This window comes from Mesoplodon bidens (genome assembly GCF_964165515.1).
Source record: "Mesoplodon bidens genome assembly, chromosome: 15".
Classification (NCBI taxonomy): Eukaryota; Metazoa; Chordata; class Mammalia; order Artiodactyla; family Ziphiidae; genus Mesoplodon; species Mesoplodon bidens.
Window position 1 is genome coordinate 38,344,949 of NC_138171.1, and position 15,888 is coordinate 38,360,836.

The window sequence follows — 15,888 nt, forward strand, 5'->3', positions numbered from 1 at the left end:
CCTGGACAACCTCTCTGCCCTCCCACCTGGGCTCGCCATCCCCAACTCTGTGAAGTCTTTCCTGACCCCCTCCCTGCTTGGGTCCCCTTGGCTTCTGAGACAAACCTGAGGGGTCCCACATGTCACGCTGTGAGGCTGTGATCTGGAATGCTCCTGGCTTGTGCCATCGACAGAGAGCTTCCTGGGAGCAGGGCCTACCCCGTGCCTGTCGCTGAGACACAGGTGGTGGTGGGTAAAGGCTGCGGAGCCCTGGTGGGAAAGGGGTGTGAGTTATCCGCCAGCTGTGGCCGAGGAGAGCTCAGGGCCGGAGGAAGCCCCGCCCCCCAACCTGGGTGGTTGAGATAAATAGGTTGGACCCTCCGGGACCCCCACAGGGGCTGGCCAGTGCCTTTCCTGGCTGTGGGGAAATGGTTTGGGATGTCTGGTTGTTTGGGGGTATCTGGCTGTTCTGGACCATGCCCTCTCCTGCCCCCATGTGAGGCCAGCCCGGTGCCCAGGTCTGCAGCCATGCATGTGGGACTTGAGTGACCGTCACTGAGGGGACCTGGAGGCCGGCTCCCCTCTCATGCCCATCTCTCCTCTCTCCCCAGGATGTTCGATGAGCGAATTTTCACAGGTATGTGTGGGTACCGTCTAGTCTGTTCTGAAGCCGCCAAGCTGATGCCCCCAAGAGTGCTTGAGCTGCCACCACACCGAACCCGAGGGAGCCTGGGTGTGGCTTCTGTATCCGGGGGCCCCAGCTCCCAGGCACGGACAGACTGTCAGGACATCCCCTCCAGACATGGGAAGCCCTGGATGGGGAATAATAAAGCTAACATTTGCTGAATACTAACATGTGATGGCTACTCTCCTAAGCTGTTAGCGTATTTAATTTTAATTTAATTTAGTTTTCAACAGTCCTATAAAGTGGGTTCTGGTTTTTCCCTGAAGTCTAGCTAGTGAGCACTGGGGTCTAGATACAAACCGAAGTGCCCAGGCCATGACCAGTAGGTGGCCTGCCTCTCAGGAGGAAGAGGCGGCCTCTTTCAGGTGCAGCAAAGGGAGCACGGATCTTGGGGTGCAACATATCTGAGTCCCAATACCAGCCCTACCTCCCCCCAGCTTTGGGACCTTGGGCACAGTCATGTGGGCCTCAGTTTCCACATCTGTGAAAAGATAAGAGCACCATCCTCTGGGTTCCTGGGATAACTAAATGAGAGAATGGGAGAGACTCGGTCCCTTTCCCAAGGGCTCCCTCAGCCCCAATAGCATAGCCCCTGTCCTGAGGTCAGGACAGCCATTTCTGGCTTCTTCCTCCTGCCCAATCTTCTGAGATCCCCGGCATCCTTATTCCTCATCCCAGGGGAGGCATCTCTCCCTGGACTCCTTCCTGGCTTGGCTGGACATGGAGGCCACAAGAAGGAGGGACAGAGGCCAGACCATACCTGAGGGGTGCCCCCAGGAGCTTCCTCCAGAGGCCCCTGCTGGGTGCCCCGCAGGCAGAGGAGGCTGGAGAACCTTCGCCTTGACCGCCCTGCCCCTCCCTGGCTCTCTCCCCAGGGAACAAGTTTACCAAAGACCCCACAAAGCTGGAGCCAGCCAGCCCACCCGAGGACATCTCTGCGGAGGTCTCCCGTGCTGCCGTCCTGGACCTGGCTGGGACTGCTCGGTAAGGCCACACCCCAGCTCTACGCCAGCTCTGCAGGGAGGAGCAAGGCCTAGGGCTGGCTGGAGGATGCTGGGCCCAGCGTCTCACTCCACCTGGACACCCCGCACAGGCACCTGTGCGCCTCACCCCACTGTGGGCCAGGGAGAATCTAAAGGGACCCAGAAGGAGAACAGAGATTTCGCCAGTTTTCTTCCACCTGGAGGATTCTTGTCACCCCTTGGGATCTAGCCATACGTTATCTAGTCTCAAAAGCCTTCCCTGGCACCCAGACTAGGTCAGGAATCTACCCTGCATGTCCACAAGGCCTCACACTCAGCTTACAGCCTGGTCGCCATTCACCAGTGCCCCCGACCCAGGCCCTGAGTGCCTGGGGGCCAGGGATGGGCCATCTATCCCAGAATCCCCACGTCCAGCCTAGGCCTCCCCGACAGTGTTCTATGAATAAACCGAATCCTCCATCCCACTCCCCTCCCCAGACTCCTAAAGCCTCTCCAGGCGGGTGGTCCCTACAGCTCTCAGTCCCCCCGACAAGCACTGATCAAACCCCCACTGCACTAAGTGGTGGGGCTCCTAGACTGGCCAGTCCCAGGCCTCAGGAGCTCCCAGCTGGTGGGCAAGGTGGACGCCCAGCACGTCACCCCAGGATATGGATCAGGAGCTCGGCTGGGGCAGCCAGGAGACTGCTGTCCGGGAGACGGGTTACTGGGAGTATTGCTGGCGGTGGAGGGGGGGGGCGGCGTGGATCCCGCTGGGATGGGAGCAGATGTGGTCAGGGGCACATTTTGAATTGGCAGCCACTGTGGGCCCCTGACTGCTTGGAGGGGGAAAGCTGGGGCTGATGCCATGTCATTTCTCGACTTCCTTCCCACAGGTCGGACAAAAGCAGTCTCTCTGAAGACTGTGGGCCAGGTGAGGATCTGGACCCCACTGCGCGTGTCCAGGGTGGGAGGGAGTCCACCAGCCCCACTCAGCAGCTCTGGGGAGGAGGCCAGCTCAGACCACGAGCCTGGGTATTCATGAATGTCCTCCGTCCACCCCTGTCCCCTGACCCTCCCCCAGGCCGCAGAGCATGCTGGGAGCTCGCTGGGGGCCGGGAGGGGCAGGTGGGATGTGGGTGGCTTTGTGGGAGACCTGGATTCGGGTATCACCTCTGCCTCCACATCCTTGGCGCTGCAGGCCTCAGTTGCCAGGTCTATACGTTGTATCTACCTATAGCTCAGACACCAGGGCGGACATGACTTTTCCTGGCACTACTAACAAGTCACAGACAGGAGAATGTTCAAGAATGACTCCCCTGCCCGGCCAAGCTCACTCCCACACTTGACCAGATTCCTCGTTTCCCCCTCACAGGAACCTCTGGGGAGCTGGGTGGGCTGAGACCCATCAAAATTGAGCCAGAGGATCTAGATATCATTCAGGTCACTGTCCCAGGTAAGGGCTGATCCTGCCACCCCCGTCTGAAGGTACAGGGATCGAGCACCACCGTGTCCCCTCCCGGGCTGTCCTGTTCTGTCTCTTGAGCACCTGCCCCGGCCAAGAAGGGGTCGCCAGGCCGCTGTTTCTCTGGTCTGATCGTGAAAGGGTGCATGCAGCATTGCGTGTGCTTTCTGTAGCCACATCTGCCCTCTGGGCTGGGGGTCAGGTCTCAGCTCCGACCTTCCTAAAGGCCCCCCCAGCCTTCACCTCTCTGGCCTGGCTTCCCTGGGATTTGAGAGGCTGCGGGGGAGAAGAAAAGGTCATTGGAGTAAGAGGATCTGAGTTTGACTCCAGACCTGGATCCCTCTGAGCGTCAGTTTCCACATCTGTGAAGAGGGGCATGTACTTGTCATCTGGAGGCTCAGTATGGGGTAACCACAGGCTCCAGGCCCCTTGGGTCCCCGCTGTCCTCTGGCACAGCTACCCTCCCAGAGTCCAGGGTGCAGCTTCCTTAAGGGTCCTGCTCTGTGGGCATGCTGAGCTGGGAGGTCCCTGAGGGACCATGATGGGGTGGGACAGACAGAAGATGCTGTTGTCATTTGGAGTTTTGCCTCCAGACCCTTCCCCAACCTCTGAGGAAATGACAGACTCGATGCCTGGACATGTGCCCTCGGAAGATTCAGGTTACGGGATGGAGATGCTGACTGGTAAGAAATGGGCTGGGGACCCACCTCCGTGGGATGTAACAGGGAGAGGGGTGGGCCAGGAAGCCTCTAGACTTCTCTTGGTATTGACTGTCCCCCTTGGAAGAAACAGTATATGCCTGGCTCCCCCATCCAAGCCAGGTTCCTTTCTGTAAACTTGAAATAGACCTTGAGTTAATATTAAGTCTGGTTACTGTGTCTTTCCCAGGAGCTCCCATTTGGATAAATTTGTTTATTTATTCAATAACTATTTATTGAGCACCTACTATGTACAAGGTCCCGTGCAAGGTGCTGGGGACAGAGCAGTGAACCCAACAGACCAAAGTCCCCACCCTTGTGGGCTGACATCCCAGTGCAGGGAGACAGGTAGTAAGCAAATCAATAAGAAAAATAGGGGAATTCCCTGGCGGTCCAGTGGTTAGGATTCCAGGCTTTCACTGCCAGGAGCCCAGGTTTGATCCCTGGTCAGAGAACTAAGATCCTGCAAGCTGTGCAGTGTGGCCCCCCAAAAAAGCAAAAAGAAAAATAGAAAGTCAGATGGTGGTAAGTGCTATAGGGAGACACAAAGCCAGGAGGGGAAGTATCAGGGGCAGGAGGGGTGGTTATTACAGGATCTGAGTGGTCAGAGAGGACCTCACTGAGAAAATGACATTGGAGCAAAGACCTGAAGGAGGTGCGGGCAGGAGCCGTGTGGATATCAGGACAGAACTTTCCAGGCAGAGGGAGCGGCATAGGCAAAGGCCCTGAGGTGGGCTATGCCCAGCATGTCTCAGCAACAGCAAGGAGGCCGGGTGGCTGGAACAGAGTGAGGTGGGGAAAGGGAGGTGGTGGGTGAGTTATGCAGGGTTGTGTACATCAAAGGAAAGACTGGAGACTTAACTCTGAAGAGACAGGAACCAGTGCGGGGTTGGTGCTAATGGAGTACATTTTAACAGTGTTTACTCTGACTGTGGAGCTGAGAACAGACTGCAGAAGGTCTGGGGACAAAGACAGAAACAGACTCTGATGATAATTTAGGCAAGAGGAATGGTTGGGCAGGTGGATAGCAGCAGGGAGAAGGTAGGGTTCTGTGTGTTTTGTTTTTGAAAGTTTATTTTGGAAATGTTCAAAACCACCCAAAGTTGAAAAGAATAGCTTAATGAATCTCACATGCCCAACTCTCAGCTCCAACCATTCTCAACAGATGTTATTATTGATAAGAAGAAGTAAGAATTATTACACATAGTTAATGTTTTTAAAAAGTGAATCATTATAGGACTTCCCTGGCGGTCCAGATGTTAAGACTCTGTGCTTCTACTGCAGGGGGTGCAGGTTTGATCCCTGGTTGGGGAACTAAGATCCCGCGTGCCGCGTGGCACAGCCAAAAAATAAAAAAAAAATTTTTTTTAAGTGAATCATTATAAAGACAAATAGTATGTAAATTATAGAAGGTTTGCGGATATGGCAGAAAACGATATTAGTACTTAGATGATTTGAGTTTGGAAGGCTCTGTAATAAGGGATGCAGGGCCAGGGCAGGAAACTTTAGGAAGACGGCTGGAATTTGTTTCCCTTGCCTGTGATGTCTGGTGTGGGCTTGATTAGGAGGGGAGAGGGGCGGGTATTGCTTAAGGATACTGTGCAAAAGCATAGTAGGTGTATTTAAGTGAACAGTGTGAAGAAACCTCATAATGTCCAATGTGAAAAGCAAGTGCAGAAGGATATAGACAATACGGCATTTCTATAAATTTGGAGATGTAAAAATAGTATTGCTAATGTTTTATTTTTAAAAATCGTGTGCAAATATGACAAAATGCTAATGTGTATTCATTCCGGCTGATAGGTCCATGAGTGTTTGTTATAATATTCTGTATGCTTTACTGCACTTTTTAACTTTTCCCCTACCAAAAATAAACAAGTGACTGGAAAAATAAATAAGAAGGTTTCCTACAGGCCCAGATGGGTGGTGCTGCGTTAATTGGTGACAGAATAAAGGCAGACTATCTCTGCTCCTCGTCTGCTTCCGTCTTCTCTGTCAGGGAGAATGGTCTGAAAACAGGAAAGAGTGAGGAGGACCTGGGAGTCCAGTTCAGTAAGGAGATATAAAGGGTCCTCAGAGCTGCTGTGGATGAGTGTGATCTATGGATAATACCTAAGACGTGCATAGGACGTGAGAAGTCACAGCGGACACAGATGAGCTGACAACAGAGATAGTCTTGGGGATGAGGTTTTGCCCAAATTGCAAACAGGCGGACCATGCGTTAGTCCCAGGCGCAGTTCTGGAACAGATTTCTACATGGGCGACTGTAAGCCATCAGAGGGGACCCAATGTGGGGTCATCCACAGGACTGAGTTGGCTCATACGACATCAAGATCTCCAGATGACCCTCCAGCTGCGGAAGCTCCTCATGATTTTTATAAACAAAAGGGTTTTGACTCTAAATGCAGGTTTTTTTTGTTTTTTTCGTTTTGTTTTTTTTGCGGTACGCGGGCCTCTCACTGTTGTGGCCTCTCCCATTGCGGAGCACAGGCTCCGGACGCGCGGCTCAGCGGCCATGGCTCATGGGCCCAGCCGCCCTGCGGCACGTGGGATCTTCCCGGACCGGGGCACGAACCCGCGTCCCCTGCATCGGCAGGCGGACTCTCAACCACTGCGCCACCAGGGAAGCCCCTAAATGCAGTTTTTTAAGTATTGTTTTCAATTTAAATAAAAGTTATTTGAATTTCAAGCAAAAAAAGGGAGGGCTGCAGGGGGACCCCAGCCTCCACATGGGGAAGGTTTCCCCTGTTGTCCTGGAGGGCTTGGTCCTTCCTCAAACATTTGTCAGTTAGTTGGATAAAGGGACCTTAGGCAGTAAGATTATGCAGTTTGCAGATCCATGGGGAGGAATGGTCAGTCCGTCCAAGAATGATGTTCCCCATGGCCTTGACAGACCAGAACACTGAGCTGAAACGCACAAGAAAAATTCACAGCCCCAGGACATGTGTCATGGGTTGTGTTCCCTGGGGCCCAGTCTCTGAGATGGAGTTTAATGTGTGGGGGTGTTTATTAGGAGCTGCCCTTGGGATCAACACCTATGTAAGGGAGGGGGCAGAAGCACAAGGGGGCCGAGGGGGAAGGCAAGCCATGATCTCGCTGCAGCAACACGTCCACCCACCCCACGGGGAGCTCGGAGCCAGAAAGGCCCCTTAGAGTTGCCCCCAGTTGCACTGGATATCCTGGCCTTTATACCTCCACCTCAATCAGTCACGAGATGCGGGCCACCCTGGAAGGGCAGTCCTGGAAGGGGCAGCTGCCCGCTGACCACACTCCCCACTGCTAGGCCAACAAGCTCTTCCTTGAAGGGGATCTGAGTAGTAAGTACATGCCAGTACCTGCCACAGCAGAAGAGAGAGACAGGAAACAAACACATGCAGCCACAGAGAAACAAGGGCTTGAACAAAGGGGCATCTCTTGCACCTTTTAACTGAACGGAACTTTTGCTGAGCACATGGGGAAATGGGCACAGACCTGGTGCTGGTAAGAACGCAAGTGGGCAAATTGCTTTTTAGAGAATTTGTCAGCTTGAAGAGCCATAAAAATGAGCAGCCCCACCCCCTCCCCCATACGTCCAGCAGGAACCCGGTCCGAGGAAATTGTCTGAAATGTGAACTGTTTTCTGCACAGAGATGTTCGTGCCAACGTTAATGATGACCATGAAAAATTGCAACAAGCTCGTCCAGCTGTCAGTGAACTGTTAATGGTATCCTCCTGATGGACTATTAGGCAGCCACTAAAAATAGGCAACAAGGGAGATTGTAGAAGACACAAAACTGATGGTGTTTACAACTGTGTTGAAAACATAATCACTGTTTTGGGGGGGGAAAATATCAAAAAAGTAGCTATGTTAGGTTAAGCGATTTATCTTTGTCACTCCCTAAATCAGTTGCGATGTGCTTTTAATACCTTGGTAATGAGGAAAGAATATTGTCAGGCACGGGCTGGGCATGAGTGGAATTGGAAGCAATCCGGTAACTGTGTGGGGAGTGTAGTGGACCAAAGGCTCAGGATGAGCTGGCAGTGTGGCCTGGTCTTTAAGAAGTCGCATGTCACCTGGCTGCATTCACAGCAGTATTAAGAAGACCGAGGCGGGGACTTCCCTGGTGGTGCAGTGGTTAAGAATCTGCCTGCCAATGCAGGGGACACGGGTTTGAGCTCTGGTCCAGGAAGATCCCACATGCCGCGGAGCAACTAAGCCCGTGCACCACAACTACTGAGCCTGCGCTCTAGAGCCCGCAAGCCACAATTACTGAGCCCACGTGCCACAACTACTGAAGCCCGCGTGCCTAGAGCCCGTGCTCTGCAGCAAGAGAAGCCAGCGCAATGAGAAGCCCGTGCACCACAACGAAGAGTAGCCCCCACTCACTGCAACTAGAAAAAAAATGCCTGAGCGCAGCAATGAAGACCCAATGCAGCCAAAAATAAATAAATAAATAAATTTATTTTAAGAAAAAGAAGACCGAGGGGGATTTCCCTGGAGGTGCAGTGGTTAAGAATCCGTCTTCCAGTATAGGGGACACGGGTTTTATCCCTGGTCCGGGAAGATCCCACATGCCGTGGAGCAACTAAGCCCTCAGGCCACAACTACTGAGGCACACGTGCCTAGAGCCCCTGCTCTGCAACAAGCCACCGCAATGAGAAGCCCGCGCACCACAATGAAGAGTAGCCCCCGCTCGCCGCAACTAGAGAAAGCCCCCTGTGCAGCAACGAAGACCCAACGCAGCCAAAAATAAATAAATTTAATAAATTAAAAAAAAAAAGAAGACCGGGCTTCCCTGGTGGCGCAGTGGTTGAGAGTCCACCTGCCGATGCAGGGGACATGGGTTCGTGCCCCGGTCCGGGAAGATCCCACATGCCGCGGAGCGGCTGGGCCCGTGGGCCATGGCCGCTGAGCCTGCGCGTCCAGAGCCTGTGCTCTGCAATGGGAGAGGCCACAACAGTGAGAGGCCCGCATACTGCAGAAAAAAAAAAAAAAAGAAGACCAAGGGGTCCCGATCTGTGGAGGCCCCTGGGGTTGCGGGCGTGGCCAGCATTGTGCCATTTCTATTGGAAAGGCTTCTCCCAACTGGTGGTGTTACTGTATTGTACAAATCATCCCTCGTTTGCTCACCTGGTGCCTTGGGCATCTCTGGTCATGCCCTCGATCGTTTACCAAGGTTGAAAATGGGGAGGCAGTGAGCACATGGATGGGTTTGTTCAGGGTAAGTAGCCCCGCCCCCATGCCAGGGGGCAGGGGGGAAAGCAGGCAACTTTCTCACGTTTGGAATTAGGGCCCCCCAAGTACACAGGTCATCATCTCCTGCTGCCTTTGAAAGAGCCCCCCGCCCCCGAGGAGAGGACCTGGCCCCGCTTCCTTCTGTTTTCAGGGTCCTACAACAAAGGCTGGCAGAAGCCCCTCCTTAGTGGCCCCTGCTTAGTAGAGCCACAGAGCTGAGCTGGTTCCCTGTGGGTGTCTGGGTCCGGTCATCTCCTGCCTGGCTCTCAGATTGTTGCTACCGCCTGGGGGTGGCCCTGCACACATGGACAACTCAGAGCGGGGACAGACTTTCTGGTCTCCCCTCTTGTTCCTCTCAAGCCATTTCGTGAACTTGATCGGTGCTGCTGCTGTGACATCTGGGCCTCTCCCTCCGCCCTGAGACAGATCCAGCTCCCTGACTCAGGGAACCCTCCCTGGCAGCGCTGCTTGTCCCTCTGTCCCCACCGGACTCCCCTCCTCCTGTCTGCCCCTCTCTGTCTAGAAATGGCAAAGATGAAGTTGATGAGTTTGGGATCCCCCAGGGGCTTCCCCTGAGACAGGGGCCTTCGTTCATTTGGGAGGAGAGTCCGGGAAGGGCCGTCCTGGTACGAAGGGGGACTGGACAGGACAGCAGTGCCGTCAGGCCCGTCACCCCTGTGGGCAGCTGAGCTGAGGGACCACGGGAGCCCACGTAAATCACACGCCTGAGTTAACGCAGCTGAGGAAGCTGGGAGCTGGGCTGGTGATCTGCCCTCCATCACTGGCTGAGAGCTGTTTCCAGGCATTGATCCCAGCCCTTGTACCTTGCTGGTCTGCTCCCACAGCCAGAAAAAAGCCTCTAGGCAGAGTCAGGGGGGCCCAGCATCTACCTGCCCATAGTGTACCTTTTGCCATGAGGAAAATTTAGGCCGAAAGCTCAGGCCTGGCCCTTTTTAAGTCAGAGGCTGAGCATAGATGAAACCTTCCAGAACCTTCCGGGCTGAGCCCCAAGGCTTAGGCTTGTCTGGCAATCCCAGATGCAGGCTCCCCTTCCCTCCCTCCATCCATGAGTGGGCCTTGACCATGGGCAGCTCTACCAGGATCAGCCCCTTTCCTTCCCACTCACGATCCCATCTGGAACATCCCTGCATCCCTCATCACCGAGCATCCTCTCCACCAGCTGGCCAAGAGCAGACCCAGGGTCCGACTGCTCCACCCCTCACCAGCTCAGCCTCGTGTCAGGGGCTGAGAAGGGCTGTTTAAGGGTTAGCCCTGCCTGGGAAAGCACCTGGCAAACACACGGCAAACTTCCTAAGTCGCAGTTTCCTTCTGGTTGTTTCAAGTGTTGAAAGTCCCCACGCCTTCCTCCAGCTCTTGGCACCAAAGAGCTGCTGCTGATGGAGGCCCTGCAGCCCGCCGGTCGGCCTGTGCCCCGCCCCCTGCACCCCACTTCCGCTGTCCGCACTTGGAGTTCATCCTCCTGCGGAAATCCACCATCTCTGAGTTTGCCACCACCCTCCCCCCCCAACACTGTTTCCTCCTCCCTGCCTGTGTCCCTCTCCCACCCCACTGCTTTCCCTGGACACTTGGGTCCAGCCCAGGTGTACCCCCCATCGGCCCCCCAAGGCCAGTCTCACCCCTCCCCTGTACAGCTTGTGCCCTCACCTCCCCTGTTGTTCACTGTGCCACGACCTTGCTGCCTGTTGGACGGGCACCTGGGGACAAGGTTGGGTCCCTTGGGCCCAGGCCAGAGCCAGTGTCATCTTGTCAGATGCCCCGGGACCACGTGACCCTAGATGGCTCCACGCCCCCACCTGCCTTTCCTCCACCCCCTTATCCAGCCATGCCATGTGACATGTGGGATCGTAGTTCCCTGACCGGGGATAGAACCTCTGCCCCCTGCAGTGGAAGCATGGAGCCCTAACCACTGGACCTCCAGGGAATTCCCTCTGTTTTTCTTTACGGCATCACTGCCATCTGGCATCGTATGTAATGTCTGACGTCACACCAGGAGGACAAGGCTTTGTCTTGTTCCCGTGTGTCCTCAATGCCTAGAACAGAACCTGGCAGGCAGTAGATGGAAGGACAGGCTGGTGCACGGCTGGTCTCCACGGGGTGTTTACCAAATGTCACAGGGTATCTGGTCTCTGAAACTCACGTGGAGGCGAGGGCAGGTGCTTGTGCAAAATTGGGGTCCCTGATCCCATCTGGGCGTCACCATGCCATGCTCCAGAGTCTGGGCCTGCCGTTCCCCACCTGTCTGCCCTGACTTTGGTGGTGCAGGAGATGATGAACATGGCTGCCTGGCACCCTCTTTTTCAGACAAAGGCCCCAGCGAGGACCCGCGGCCTGAGGAGAGGCCTGTGGAGGGTGAGGCACTGTTCACCCCCATTTTTCACCCCCACCCCACGTCTCCTCCCCTCCCCTGTCCTGCATCTCCTTTTTGTCTCTTCCCAACACTGGGTTTGGGAGTGGGTGTTCTGTGGGCTGCCTGAGTTGGGAGGAGGTTTATAGACCTGTCTTGTAGAACTAAGAGGTACACGGTCAGAGGTAGAAGCAGCTCTTTCTGGTAAAGGAAATTGTAAGCCTTTCTTATTTTGTTTTTATATACACCCTGCCTCTTTCCACAAAGGTTTTAAGGCTGAGTCTTCCTGAGCAAGTCGAATTTAGGCCTGAAAGCACAAAATTGGCTTTGTGTCCAATAGACATGTTCAGTCTCAGGAACACTGCTCATTCCCACCCTGCGGAGGGTGGGAGTAGGACAGGCAGGGAGATCAAGGTGAGGATGGATCTGTTTTCACCCCTGGAACGGAATGAGTGGGTGTCAGAGGAGAGGAGCGTCACTTTCCCAATCCCAAACGCAGCCTGGCAGGGGAGGAACTCTGAAGTTTTAATCAACATCCACTGCCACCTAGTGGCGGCATACTCAATTTGCAGGCTTAGAGTTCACGTGCTAGCTAAGTCACTTACGGTGCTGGTCTAGAGTGACATTCACATAGAAAGGCCCATTGTCATTCTTAGACCTCAAAACCTTCCATTCAGTCCTGGTAATGCCCTAGATCTGATTTCACAAGCAGGTATCTGAGCCCCAGAATTGTGGACCTGTCTGCAGGGTTGCCACTTCTGAGGAAGTAAGTTACCTGCCGCCATTACCCTTCCCCATTCCAAGGTCCCAGCGCAGGGTCATTCTTGGTGCCAGCAGACCTAGGACATGAGGTGAGAAGCAGGGTCCTGCTGCCACTGGGGAGGCTCACCAAACTGTTCTTTGCCTTTCAGACAGTCATGGTGACGTGATCCGGCCTCTGCGGAAGCAGGTGGAGCTGCTTTTCAACACGCGATACGGTGAGCGAGGAGCCTTGCAGGGTCGGGGGCATCCAGGCCTCCCTCCAGCTGCCCTGTTTTCAGAGGGCCTGACTCCCCATCCCAGCTGCTCCTGGAACAGAGACAGGGGAGGGAGGGGCCGGAGGGGCTGGGACCCACTGGGAAAGGGCCAGGGCTCTGCAGGGACTGCCATCCTGCCCCCTCCTCAGCTCTAGACCTCCCTCCCGGGGAGACTGAGGCACTGCCAGAGAACCCCACCCTCTGAAACGCAGTGTCCCCACCTCCTCCTTCAACAGGCTCACACTCACTCACGGTCTGCCTCAGCCTCAGCTTGCAGAGGCCACTCTGACTGCTGTCACTGCCCCTCTGTACCCACAGACACCCTCCTTCAGGGTCCGCAGGAGGACAGATGGATAACAAGGTCTTTCCTACTAGAAAGACCAAGAAAGAGAACAGGGATGCAGGGAGAAGCCTACTCTTCGTTCAGCCCTTGTGGTTGGCGAGGTGCTTCACATGAGTTCTCCTATCCCATCTCACAAAATGCCTGTGTCCTAATGCCCATTTTACAGATGAGGAAAATGAGGCCTGGGGAAGTGATGTGGCTTGTCCTAGGCCCCAGAACTAGTGAGTGGCAGTGCCTGGCCTGGGCCTCAGATCTCTCTGCTTCCCAAGGCGTGGTATTGGGCCATGCAGGGGGTTGGGGTTATTTATGGTGGCAGGGGGACCCTCTGGAGAGCCTTTCTGGCAGCACAGGGACAAGTGGACTTGGGTGGAGCCGATGCCAGGTCTCACCAGCCGTCAGCAGTTTCTCCTGCATTGCCAGGGTATGAGGGCACGAACTGAGCGTAGGTCTGGGGGCCCCACTTACTTGGGTTCACATCCCCCAGCTCTGGGGCTCTGAGACCTGAGACAGGTCACGTCCACTCTGGGCTCTGGGTCTCTTACCCACAGCCTGGGGCTAATAGTACTTACCTCAGGAGGGTCAGGAGGGTTCAACTAAGGGCTAAGTTTCAAAAGGGCTCCAGCACCTGCGGCCCCCCCATGCAGACATGGGAGGTGGGAGTTGAGGCTCGTGGCCCCATAGATCTGGGTGGCCCTACAGCAGCCGTATCTCTGCAGCCAAGGCCATTGGCATCTCGGAGCCTGTCAAGGTGCCCTACTCCAAGTTCCTGATGTACCCAGAGGAGCTGTTTGTGGTGGGGCTGCCTGAAGGCATCTCCCTCCGCAGGCCCAACTGCTTCGGGATCGCCAAGCTCCGGAAGATCCTGGAGGCCAGCAACAGCATCCAGTTCGTCATCAAGAGGTAAGGCCCAGCCGGGTCCACGGGAGCCCTTCCAGGCTTGCCCGGCACCCAGGAGCAGCGCCAAGTAGCCATCTTCCTCTTCAGACTGGGGAAGGCTTTTTTTTTTTTTTTTTTTTTGCGGTACGCGGGCCTCTCACTGTTGTGGCCTCTCCCGTTGCGGAACACAAGCTCCGGATGCGCAGGCTCAGCGGCCATGGCTCATGGGCCCAGCCGCTCCGCGGCATGTGGGATCTTCCCGGACCGGGGCACGAACCCGTGTCCCCTGCATCGGCAGGCAGACTCTCAACCACTGCGCCACCAGGGAAGCCCGTGGGGAAGGCTTTTTAAAAAAAAAAAAAAAAAAAAAAATAGGGCATTCGATGAGGTTTGGCCTCAGTTGAGCAGGCACGAGGTTGCCCAGGCCCAGTCCAGGCCTGAAGGACCTTAAGCAGCCAGACACTAATGCCCTCTCAGTCCCACAAGAACAGCCCCCAGTTTACCCAGATGTAGAATGGGAATACACCCACCAGCTTGATCTCCTGGATAATTCTGAGCATCGTCTGGGCCAGAGGGCATCCAGGCTGAGGACAATGCCCCATGACCCCCGGACTGGCAAATCAGGCATTGGCATTTTGAGTCTCTTCTGTTTCCTCGGGCATCTAATTTTTGTCAACGAGGACCCAGGGAGCTCCAGTGTATCCAGCCTGTGTGCCAGCTCAGATATAAAGTCCCTTTGGAGGAGATGGAGGCAGCTACTGAATTTTTAAAAGATGAGGGAGGACCTCGGGTGAACTGTTTTGTGTTTTTTTGCTTCTGTGTATTAACGTGATGTCTTATAAATTTACTTTTGGTTTGGTTGGAAGTGACAAGAAAGAGGAGACTCTTAAGGGTTTGTTCTCCCTGGGGGAATAGATGGCCCCCAAATTGGGAGACTCACAGTGTCCTTCACGCCTCAAGTGGCAGGCTGCTGATGGGGTGCTGAGCAGGGAGCTCTCTCGTGGGGGCTGGTTTGCGCCAGGAGAAGCAGAGAGGGTGATGCTCCAGGAGATGCAAAGAGTGGACACGTGGTTCCTTCCTTCCACAAATACATCTTGAGTGCCCACCGTGTTCCAGGAGTGATGCAGCAGCCAATGCCACCGAGTCCTGCCCTTGAGTTGGCTGATCTCACAGAATTAAACCACAATATAGTATCAGGTAGAGATAAATGCTATGATGCAGGTTAAAGGGGCAAAGAAAGAGGGGCAGGGGGAACCTGTCTATGGAGGGGACTTTGGAGCAGAGACCTAATGAAGCAAGGTTTGCAAATTATTTGCAATGGAAGAGCATTGAAGCAGCGGGGACAGCAGGTGCAAAGGCCCTGAGGCAGGGACATCCTTGTGTGTTTGAAGTCTAGCAAGGCGCCATTGTGACTAGTGCAGGGGGAGTGAGGGAAGAGTGTGAGTGGCGAGGCCCAAGAGATAGCAGGAGCTGGATCATACAGGGTCTTAGACTAGTTTAAAGAGTCTGGATTTTATTTCAAATTTAACGAGAACTCACCAGAAGTTTTTGAGGAGGATGAGCAGGGGCAGAAACGGGGACCAGTGAGGAGGCTGTTCCTGGCCCAGGGGACACAGTGGCATCTTGGATGAGGTAAAGGTAGAAATGGGATGGTGAAAAGCTGTCAGATTCAGACAGTGTTTTGAAGATGAGGCTGGTAGAATTTGCTGATATATGGGATGTGGGTCTGCTGTGTGTTATGTTCGAGGTGCGTGGGGGCCTTCCAGGGAGGGTTGGCAGGTGGATTACGGGGGTCAGACTCAGGAGAGAGGTCGGGGTGGGGACAGAACGAGGGAACCTGTCAGCATTCAGGAGGCATGTAGCACATGGGGGCTGCTTGCCTCATCCATCCCCTCAAAGTGAGCCCTGGCAGCCCTTGGGTGACTCGCAGGCTCCTGGGTCTAAGTTCAGCTCCTCCTGTCACTCCCCCTGACCTGGGGTAGGTTGTTCAGGGTGTTACATGGGGCATACTGTACCATTTGTGGGGTGGCCCTGGAGATCAAGGCTTAGCAAAAGACCTGGCACAGTGTAGGTGCTCAATCAAGGTTTGGGTTTCTTAGTGTCAGGTTTATGGACGTTTAATTTCCATTCAGTAAAACTCACCCTTTTAACGTGCACACACTGTCACATCACAGCCATCAAGATACGAAACGGTCCCATCGCTCCACAAGCTTCCCTTGTGCCCCCTTGTGGGCCACCCCAGACCCTGTGACCTGGTAGTTGATCATTTCTTTGCCCCTTTTTTTTT

At 54.7% G+C, this 15,888-nt stretch overlaps 1 protein-coding gene across 6 annotated transcripts in view; it reads left to right on the forward strand.

The window, feature by feature from the left end:
* The window catches only part of GTF2IRD1 (GTF2I repeat domain containing 1), a 114,107-nt gene that overhangs the window by 56,147 nt on the left and 42,072 nt on the right, over positions 1-15,888 (forward strand). For 5 of the 6 annotated variants that reach the window (XM_081257607.1, XM_081257608.1, XM_081257604.1 and 2 more), the window contains 8 exons: positions 591-616; positions 1,540-1,648; positions 2,520-2,557; positions 2,999-3,079; positions 3,682-3,771; positions 11,324-11,371; positions 12,278-12,343; positions 13,442-13,625. In XM_081257607.1, the coding sequence (XP_081113733.1) occupies positions 591-616; positions 1,540-1,648; positions 2,520-2,557; positions 2,999-3,079; positions 3,682-3,771; positions 11,324-11,371; positions 12,278-12,343; positions 13,442-13,625 (642 nt within the window). The remainder of the gene's footprint in view (positions 1-590; positions 617-1,539; positions 1,649-2,519; positions 2,558-2,998; positions 3,080-3,681; positions 3,772-11,323; positions 11,372-12,277; positions 12,344-13,441; positions 13,626-15,888) is intronic. The other variant, XM_081257605.1, reaches the window with a different exon arrangement.